Consider the following 10,778-nt stretch of genomic DNA (forward strand, 5'->3'; position numbering starts at 1 on the left):
GACATCTGTTTCAAAAGGCCTTAGATTTATCTAGACCCTGATTTCCTGAAGGAGTATTAGCGTTACATCAGGACTAACTGCAGGGTTCATTATAGCCTACGTATTGGCAGGTTTAATTTGAATTTTCTGCTTCCTGCTGTCTGTCTTTTACTCACTGTCTTGCCCAAACTTCCTCTTTTTGTGACCTGTTACACAGGAAATTCAAATTTATCTTGTTTAGCTTAGTCCACAACTACATAGAGATGAAGTAAGACGTGTTACAAAAAGCTTACAAAACTTTCCTGTTTTGGTTCACTCTCACTGCTCTCACCAACCTCAGCTCCAGAAGCAGCAGGTGATTTCAGCAAAACAGTTCTGATCAACCCGCTGTGCACTACCTCCACCCAGCACCAAACAGCTGACAGATAAAATTAGCGACTAGCTGGTGAACAGAGCAGAGCATTTAGCAGCTAAAGTACCCGGGGTTGGTAGAGATCAAAAACATAAGTAAAAGGAGGGTGAATACTGGACTCAAATTCTGACTGTCATATCAAAACAATCAATCAGTGAATGCAGATTTCAAACTCGACTGAGGCCTGCTCCAGGCTTTTAATCCATAACCTGTCCAGGAAACCAAACCAGTGTCATCACTGTCCTGTTACATAACCAATGTCATCACTTCTCCTTTCCAGACAGAATTACATGTTGTTGTTGAATTTAAGCTTTTAAAGCATAACATTAGGGAACTGGACATTATTTCTAAGTTTCTTTATTATAGTCCGACTAACACTTTGTACATCTTACCTGTAAAGGCCACAAGGACCAGTGAACTACAAAAAAATCTATTCTTTGACACCAAAAGCATGTCTCTTTCAACATACTGACCATTTTCATAATGTGGGCATATAGTTTCAAGGACTATTTAAAGTAGTCATATCTATTTTGTTTTTAATTGTAGAATAGATAGAAAGAAGCTCAAATGTATTCATATGTCTTTAAACAAATCAGACCCCCTTTTAAAGGACTCTAGGTAACTAGGTTTCCATTAATCACGTGTCTCCATATCACAGTGAGTAATAAATTCTGTTTGGTTTTCCCACCTTATCACTTTGAAGATGGAACATAAAATATTTTAGAGGATTTTTGATAATATACTCTGTTTTTTTTTTTTTTTTTGCAGCACATGGTCTTTGCCATCAAGACCCTGATCGCATACCTGATCCCAGACCTTCCCAAGGACCTGCGGGACCGTATGCGCAGGGAGAAATACCTGATCCAGGAGATGATGTATGAGGCCGAGCTGGACAGACTGCAGAAAGAGAAAAATGAGAAGAAGAAGAAAGAGCGGGCCCATCACAAGGAGTGGCCCTGAACACACCAACTGGTACAGCCAGACATTCAGAAACAGAGATTATTAAACTCTGTTTATAATTCAGATCAATTCAATTCAATTTTATTTGTATAACGCCAAATCATAATATACATTATCTCGAGGCACTTTACAGGGTGAGGTCAAGACCTTACTTTGTTACAGAGAAAAACCCAACAGTTCCCACAAAGAGCAAGCGCCTGGCGACAGGGGGGAGGAAAAACTCCCTTTTAACAGGAAGAAACCTCCAACAGAACCGGAGAGAGGAGAAGCACAAACTACAGGGGAGAGAAAAAAGAATACAAAGTTAATGGCATAAAGTAGTCGAGAGAGAGAGAGAGATTCCAGTGAATCATGGGAATCCCCCAGCAGTCTAGCTCTATAGCAGCATAACTAAGGGATGGTTCAGGACATACCCGAGCCAGCCTTAACTATAAGCTTTATCAAAGAGGACAGTTTTAAGCTTGATCTTAAAGGTAGAGAGGGGGTCTGCCTCCCGAACCCACACTGGGAGCTGGTTCCACAGGAGAGGAGCCTGATAGCTGAAGGCTCTGCCCCTCATTCTGCAAACTCTGGGTACCAGAGTGTCAAACAAAAGTGTCAAACAAAAGTAATTTAACATTAGCTAAACCCCTCCCCTGAACAGGGATTATCCAATAATAGCTTAGCAACCATAACTAGGCATGGCAGATCAGTCAAGGTTTGGATTTCTCCATGTTGAAGCAGTGTATGTTGAGCTGTAGGGCGATGTCTTGCATTTAAACAGTTTGTACGGTCTTTCTAAAACACAAAATTAAAAGTAAAAGGAATGAAATAAATAGATTTAATAATCATACGCAGCAGTGGTTAGTATGTTGAGCTAACTAGCTTACTGGTGTTACTTCTGAGGCAAAGGGGCAGATGATGAAATAATTGCTTTAGTATGTGTTGTTGTAGGTTACATTTCAAAAGGCCAGTTTGGAACTAGAACATCTACTGTGTGTTTCCCACTATCACCGGGTGGTCGTCTTCCTAAAGCCTTTTCTCTTGCAACATTAAAAGGAGCAAGACAGGAAACAACAGTCTTAGCTTCCATTTTTCCCAGAGCATACTCACATACATATATATTATACATTATATACAGTATATATATAATGGTGTTATATACAGTATGTATATAATGTATAGGACTAATGGCTATACACTGCAGGATGCAAACCTTCTCCCTGGGATATGTAGCTTTAGCCCCACTATCAAATTTTTAAAACAAGTCACCCCACTTCATGGAGATAACGTTAGCTTAATCAGTGAACGAGCTAAAGTGAACAAAACCTACAAGCAACAGTTTTCACTCCAGCCAACAAAATCAGCAGTCATCAGGAACAAATGAGAAGCCTCTGTCCGAAATCAGGGAGCCACTGAGCCAAAAATTTTGTAGGGGCAAATCTGCCACTGGTTTCATAATAAATATGAAAATATAATATGTGTGTGAGAATGTAAAGCTCCACAGGAGCAGCTGTAGGAACAAAGCTTACAGTAAGACTTAATGAGAAAGCACTTGTGATGATGTGGAGCAGGTTATTTGCTATCAGTAAAAGAGAAGTTTTTCATTCACTTTTAGTCTTTTTGACCTTTGGAAACATTCATCCAAGGACTTATAACTTCAAAAATGGAATTAAATTCACTAAATTCTTCGTAAAATGCTGTATGTTTTACAGGGCTTACCATGTAGTTTCTCTTATTTCCAGGTTGTCAGCTGGTGTTTGGTTTTCACTGCACAGTAAAGGAAAGAGATGAGTGCTGGGTCTCCTGCATGATACTGGACCCTCATACTTCCCTTCTGCCACGTCAGACCAGCACCTCCAAGTGGACAGTTGATTAACTGCACCTAGCAGTGAGTCTGCACCATATCAGATGTCCTCTTGAACATTTGGCAGCAGGTTTTGCTACCTTTTTTTTCTCCAGATAGTTTCTGCCACTTTGGACTCTGAACAGCTTATGTCTTTAGATCCTGAATGTAGATTTCAAGCAAGACTCAACTTTTACAGATTTTTTTTGTTTTAGATGAGAGAAAAAAAAACCTCTCCTCAGCTTACTGAATGACAAACCCTGTTTACATTTCTCCTTGTTTGAGGAGTTCACATTTTTGCTTTATTGTAAATAAAGATATTTAAATGAATGTCAGGCCTTCCGCTCTGCTATAGTGTAGTGCAATAAAAATAAAAGTTACTTAAAGATCTATTCTATCCGAGCTGTGGCAGTGTCCACAGTTTGCTTACACTGGAAATGCTTTCCATTTGAATTTAGATTGGTAACTGCAGTAATAAACACTATTTATTGTAAAGAAATATGACTTTGACTTGACTGTGTGTGTCTTTCTTCAGTAATTTAGAGTCAGGTGGAGTTGGTATTAAGAAATACCCCTGCTAACAACATCAGCCTTCCCAGTAGTCTGATTATGGTCATTGTGATTGGGAAAAAACAACAAACAAACGAAATAAAGTTATAATATGACATTAAAATGTCTAAAAGTTATGTACCTACATTATGCCAAATCTTTCCAGCACTTTTCAAACCAAGAGATATACATTTATTCATGGTAATGGTCTGTTTCAGTCGGTCGCCTGTCAATGACGTCATCCCCCTGCCTAGCAGAGTTTTTTTTTTTTTTTAAACACCTTGGTCGTTTTCATCTATGGTTTTTTTTTTGTTTTGTTTTGTTTTGTTTTTTAGTAATTGGACATCTGGATCTTGAATTACCAGAGGAAAAAAACACTGGCAAATGTTAGGCACCTCAGCTCCCATGAAATACCCTCTGTCTGCCAAAGAGCACTGGCAAGTCACTGATTTTTAAAGTGAAACTGCTTTAATTGTTGTTTCTACCGCTTATAATCCCCTGGTCCGTTTGGTATGGAGAGGAGGAGACCTCTGCGGATAATTCGGCTCCTGGTAAAAGCCTCTGGATTGTCTCTTTTATAAGTTATTAAACAAACAAAGGTTAGCAGCGGTCTCATATCACAGTAAACAACTATTTTCTATGTAAAGATATGGTGGAGTAATCGCGTCTGGAGTGGAGAACAAAGTCCCCCCCGCTGTGTGTGTTGTTATCTGAGCTTCTCTGGTCTGCTCTGGGAGCCAGTAGTGGATGTGAGTTCCCCGTGTTAAACCATCAGCCCTCCCTACGTTTATGAGGACCCAGATACTGGCCACAGGTGAGACAGCACAGTGCTGTGGGTAGCTCTCAGGTGAAAGCCACCTGACACTGAAGAAACCACTTTCTAGGCTAGAAAGGCTCCAACAAAGCAGATGAGACCAGAGCACAGGCGGGACAGGCCATGAGGACTGCTGGTTCAAACCCCAGTCAGCCAGAGGACCGTCTAAACACCCATGAAGTTCTCACAGTTCTTACCGGCTCCGTCAGTCTGTCTTTACCGAGAGCATAACTCTATGAACTGCTAAAGGGCTCCAGTTGGACTCTTCTTCTCCTCCATGTGTAAGTAACTTGATGATACATAATGTAAACATGTCTGTTTTCATCAGTGATGGTTACAGCAGCATGATAACGTTAGCTAACCCGCCGTTAATGATTATCAATGTGTTCGGCAAATGTTGCTATCGTTAGCTGGCTGCAGTGGAGCATATCACAGCATCGTTTTCTGTTGGCTCTGGTGTTCACAGGGTAACCTTCCTCCGTTGTGCCACAGCGGTGGGTTCAGTGGCCGCCTTCACTGGGCTGACCGAGAACTTGAAGGGGGGTGTGGCTGATGAGACATTTATTGAGGTCTGGATCCTGGTGGTCTGCTGCGACATCTAGGGGCAGTTTACAGAACCTGTGTGGACAGCAGGTCAGCTGAAAAGATAAAGATGTAAAATATGATATAAGGAGAGAGTGCCATTCAACAAATACCAACAATTAATACATTACATACATCGGTTCAAATTGAGCTTTTCTGTTGAGGACATTCATCTTTCCCAGTAACTAGGAACAGATTTGTGAATTGAAATTGAAATTGAGGATGAATATGATAAAGTTATACCACTTAAGTTATTTGATGGTTTTACATTCAACTATATAACAGTGACACTGAGTCATCAAAACAAAAACAAAAAACTCCCAAATAAAGCAAGAAATAACAGAAATCCAGCGAAGATCACTCCAGTCTGTATATTTCAGTCCTGGACGTTTGACAAACGGTTATTCAGGCCTTTATATTGTATTCATCCAAGAAGAAATGAAAGGGCACAAAAATATAATATCAATATAATATCATTTATTTATTCAAAGTCCAAAATGTGTCAAAATCTTGGGAGACAACGCTGAAGCCTGCCTTTAACAGGTGAAGTGGAAGAACAATTGAGATTTCAATTTAATTAAAACGGCAAAATTATCTCTCTCTCTCTCTCTCTCTCTCTCTCACACACACACGCACAGATTTATCGTTACAACACCAGAGGGCGTCAGAGAGCTTGGTTACACTAAAGAATGTAAAGGAACATTTGAATGACTGTAGTTTTAGATTCTATTGAAAACGTGTCTCTTTGTACATTTATTATTGAATTGAGCTGAAATTCCACATGTTAATCTGATTCTTTCACTGAAGAGATGAAAGGGGGGGAATGTGTTGACAGTTTCGTTCATCCTCTATGACCTGTCTTTGATCTCTTCATAAATTTGTCACACACTTTGTGGACCATGAAACTGGCGTCAAGGTTAACCAGCTCGTGCCGATGAGCAGGCTTTTACAGTCATCCTTATTGATCTGTAATTTATGACGATCCGCAGCCCTGCCTTGAAGACCGTTGTATGAGCTCGTTCACTGGGAAGATGGAAAAATCAATGATGCTTTCATAGATTACAGTCTATATTTAATATTTCAGTGTACAAATGAACTAGCATCACCTCCTACAGCCCACAGACCGTTTGATTTTCCCACTGTGACTGGCATTGGACACCATTGCAGATGCATTTTAATACCCAAACACATCTGTTTATCCTGTGCCTATCACTGTCTGGTCATTTTGAACATACAAATAATCACAGAGTGGAGAGGCTTGTCCTTCAGCATGGATTACTCTGGTGTTGTGGCCTCTGCTCAAACTCCATTTTGATTATTAAAAGCAGGGGACAGGGGAGACAAACTGTGTTTTGTTTCCTATTAAGGCAACTCTTCTCCTCTCTAAGAGGATTATCCCTGCCACACGCCCAGGAGTTATGTAAGGCTGTCAGAGGATAATACCTAACATTTCCTCATATCCCGCATTTTGGCAGCTTGGCACTCTGTGAAATCAGTGAAGTTGAGCTGACATGTGCAGTTCAAGCCGGGTGGGAGAATGGATGTATGGAGACTTTTTTAAATGGACAGGCCTTTCACCTCATTGCTGTTTTTTTTTTTTGTTTTGTTTTGTTTATTTTTGATACTGTGATAAAACCAGACTCATCCCTGAATACTGAAGTTTAAATTATTCATGACACCTCAACCTCATGTTGCGATTTGGACCTCTTTACCAAGCTGCCATCAGCAGACTGGCAAATTTTACTTTGATTTGACTTTTTTCATCACAATTGTGTCTTTCATTTCTACTTCATCAATGTTTTTGTTTCAACAACTGATCAAATGGCAATAAGTATAGCTTATTGTATTACTCTTAGTGACAAACCCACAGAGAATTATGATCAAACTGCTGCTCCCCTCAGCTCTAAAGAGCACATCAGCATCTTTTAGCTCACTGTTGTCATTTCACAGCTGCAACTTTAATGTTTTGGTTCAGTCTCAATCCTCTCATCAGCCTTTTTTCCAGCCACATCGGGCAACTGAAAAAACCTCAGATGAACCCACTGTACACTTCATGCTCAGGACCAAACAGCAGACACATTTTCCAACTAGCTGGGGAACACAGTGGCACATTCAGCAGCTAAAGAGTCAGATATTTCCATCAGGAGTGGGTAAAGAACACAACAGGGCTAAAGGAGAGTGAATATTCAGCAGGCTCACCAGATGGCCAGAAACACGACTCCTTACAGCCACCTTTAACCTTTCCATTTCTTTCTTATTTGTGATTTCCTGCACTTGACCTGGGTCACTTAGAGCAGCTGGCCTATAACGAGCCCTTCACCTTAGTTACCACTGGCGAGACCACTTCATTCAAAATGGTACGATTTATTAACCCCTCACCTGCCAAACACACAGGTGTGTGCCAACTTGACTCCTCACTTCTACCCGCATATGATCTTATGGTCCACAAAGATTCATGAACTCAGAAATGTTGTCATGCCACAGACAAAGGATCTCTACAAACACTCACTCCATGGATCTCTATTCGTACGTGTGTTTAAGTTCCTCTCCAAACAGCTTAACATGAGTTTCCCACAAAAAAAGTGAAAAAAGGAAAACTGGGGCTGGAAGCTCATCTACTCTTACGTCCTCATTGAGAAATTCTGGATCCGCCCTTTAGCCCCGCCCACCTTTCTTAGCAGAGAGCATCAGGATGGTTAGAGGAGGAAACATCAGAGAGACTCAGCCACATGTTTGAGCCTCAGTCAGACCCAGACTCAGATGAGGAGTCTGTTGAGACCAGAATCAGAGACTAGCAGACGGATCAGAACAGTTAGCATAGTTAGCATCTTTTATTTGTTTATGTTGTTTGTTAGCTTGTAACTGGCAGTGGCTGACAGTGTTACTAGTTCTCTCGCTTTCTGTACTCAAAAGGTTTCAGGTTTATTTCATCGTGCACAAATATTTCACATTCGAGATTTAAGAGGAAAACAGTCATACCTTTGTTTTAATTGTTCCTTCAGTCTGAAACTTCTTTAAAACATTACATAGACTGTTACATAGGCTTACTGTTATTTAAGTACTCAATTTTATTATGTCTTGCTTTTAAATTGATTTGCAATTTTGCACTTGTTATATTTATATATTGCTTTGTTGTATGTTTTAGCTTAACATTTCTGTCTCATCTGTTTTGTAAAGATTTAGACCATATTAAAAATAAAAGTATTAGTATCTGAGGCCAGAACAAAACAGGCAGAAAGCCAGGTGTCCAAACACATGTTTTCTGCTCGTTGTAACCTGCACGATACAGATGGTTATCACCCACGTGCCAGAAACCCGCCTCCTTTAAATGTCAAGGCTCCAGCTGCCTTGTGCCGTGTTTCAGATAACGAGTGCTGCTTGTAAGCTGCCTGGCACATTGTTTGCACACACACACATTAGACAGCAAGGCCCTGATGTCACATCCTGGATCATCCATTAAAACCGTGCTAGGAAAACAAAAAAAAAAAAAACACATGACAATAAAACACTCCTGCTGTTTCCTGGCTGCAGTTGCCAGGGCAACACAGCTGACAAGTCCATCTCTGTTTTCCTCTCTTTTCCTCTTTTTCTCTTTCTCAGGCTGTCTCATTACAGCTTCTCCTTTTTTTTTTCTTCAGGCTGTTTCTTCTCACATACTGATCCACTGCGCTAAGCTACAGTCATTCTTGACATTCCTTTAAAGTCAAACAAACGATTTTTTTTTAGAAATCAGTACATGTATCCTTGGTGGTTTGTGTGTTTGATTTGTCTGCTCACTCAAAATTGTATCACCAAAAAGAGGAAATTTAAGTTTTGTTCAGACCGTTTTTCTGCAGTGGCAGGACCTCTCCAGAGGGTGTACATGTGTCAGCACTTGTAATTTGATTTGTGCAATCTGCAATCTGTGTGTGAGAGTATATAGAATAATTAGCTTTATTGCTTCATTTTCAGCAGCCACACAGACAGTTAACCATTATGGGTTTATTTGTGTCTGTTGATTAAACCATAAAAATGTGCAATTGGAAAAATGTCCAGATTAGCTGGAATATCAAACTCCTATCATTCAAAAACATGGTAAAGAGCTACAATGTGAAATGCAAAGAAATAACACTTTTACCTTTGCACTTCTCAGGTTTTCTGGGTTTGGTCATTGTGGTCATTGGACACATTTCTGTTGTCATAACCGATAATGTTGGTTTTATTAAGCCATAAACCAACAACCCCCATAATGCAGGGACTGTGGAGCAGCTTTCTAGCTTCTCTAACCCTCTCACATGATACAGGTGGTGTTATTAAGCTGTATTTACATTGATGACTTCCAGACAGTAATTTACAGTATCATGCACCTTGGCACAACAGTGCAGACCTGTTGCTGTGCATTTTCACACTCTGGTCATTTACTGTCACCAGCTAATGCTAGCTAGATGCAGTCGAGGCCTAGTCACTTGGTGAAATATCAGCATGTAGATGCAGATACTAGAACACTGCTGACTGTCTGAGGTCTGCTCCTAGCGACATTAGCATTTTAGCTAAGGAAGTACAGCCATTTAGTACAGAGCCAATAGGAGATTCAGAGAGATAAATACCACGCCTTAATGTGGAGTGGGACTCGCTGCTAATTTTAGCAAGCTGCTCACTGGTTTTCACTTTCTGAGTGGAATACATACAGCATGGCGGGTCCTCCTCAGATGTCGAGAGGGACAGACATCTTAAATTGCTAAAGGCTACAGTCGGTCGCTTTCGGAAAGTGACGTGACGGGCCGGGGCTAGCTGGTTAGCATGCTAACTTCAGGAGGAGAAAAGACGTGATAGAGACGAGTCAAGGCCAGAAACATAACAGCAACATTACATAAAACTGACACCTTTCACTGAAGTTGTCGATGTCTAGGCTGAATCTGAATATGTCCCAGGCATGAAAAAATGTCCTTCTAGTTTGGTAAGTAAATAGCTTTTAATGCTAAAGCTACGCTATGAAGCAACAGCAAAACTTGAACTCCTTAGATTTGCAGAGACAAAAAGTAGAGAAACAGGAGGGAAATGACAGAACAGTTGGTGCCTCTGTTTTGAGATAGCTTACAGCTAATGTCTCAACAATCAGTGCATGTTTGTGATGAATAAACACAGACTGCAGAAAAGGTCCAGCAGTCCGATTTGAACAAATGACACGGAGAAAATTTTAGCTTTGCTTTCTGTCTGAACACATCTTTAGGATGCACTGTGTGTTCTGTATGTATGTAGTCAGTATAAGATACATTGAAAACAGCTGCTCTTACAGATGTAAAGACGCAACTTAAATTTCAGTTTGATTTTACACCTGCAATGACTGATTTGGCCTCTTGCCGTAGCAAAAACAGGCTGTGAACACAACATCGACACATTTCACCTTAACATAACTTGTGTATTTACATCCAGCTGATATGGAGCAACATTTGTAATTATTTGGAGTCTTCACTGTCCTTGTAGCCCTACTTCTGGTCTCTGGTTAGCTTTTCACTAACTTTGTCAGTAGGTAAGGCCTGTCCCTGTGAGCCTAAACCTAAACATTAATCCTAGTCTAATCCTTTGACCCAAATCCTAACCTTAAACTGCCCTTGATCATCCAATTCTACAGTCCTCACTTTGAATAGAAAGTCCTTGAAATTGAGCATCTCATTTAC

At 40.4% G+C, this 10,778-nt stretch overlaps 1 protein-coding gene across 9 annotated transcripts in view; it reads left to right on the forward strand.

The window, feature by feature from the left end:
* The window catches only part of LOC139634943 (anoctamin-4-like), a 49,412-nt gene extending 45,737 nt beyond the window's left edge, over positions 1 to 3,675 (forward strand). For all 9 annotated transcript variants that reach the window (XM_071501724.1, XM_071501725.1, XM_071501726.1 and 6 more), the window contains 2 exons: positions 1,160 to 1,363; positions 3,076 to 3,675. In XM_071501724.1, the coding sequence (XP_071357825.1) occupies positions 1,160 to 1,351 (192 nt within the window). In that variant the 3' untranslated portion in view covers positions 1,352 to 1,363; positions 3,076 to 3,675. The remainder of the gene's footprint in view (positions 1 to 1,159; positions 1,364 to 3,075) is intronic.
* The last annotated feature ends 7,103 nt before the right edge of the window (positions 3,676 to 10,778 follow it).

The sequence above is a fragment of the Trachinotus anak genome, unplaced genomic scaffold, assembly GCF_046630095.1.
Source record: "Trachinotus anak isolate AG129_WGS33_773 ecotype Australia unplaced genomic scaffold, CSIRO_AGI_Tana_v1 ptg000018l, whole genome shotgun sequence".
In the NCBI taxonomy this organism is placed as follows: Eukaryota; Metazoa; Chordata; class Actinopteri; order Carangiformes; family Carangidae; genus Trachinotus; species Trachinotus anak.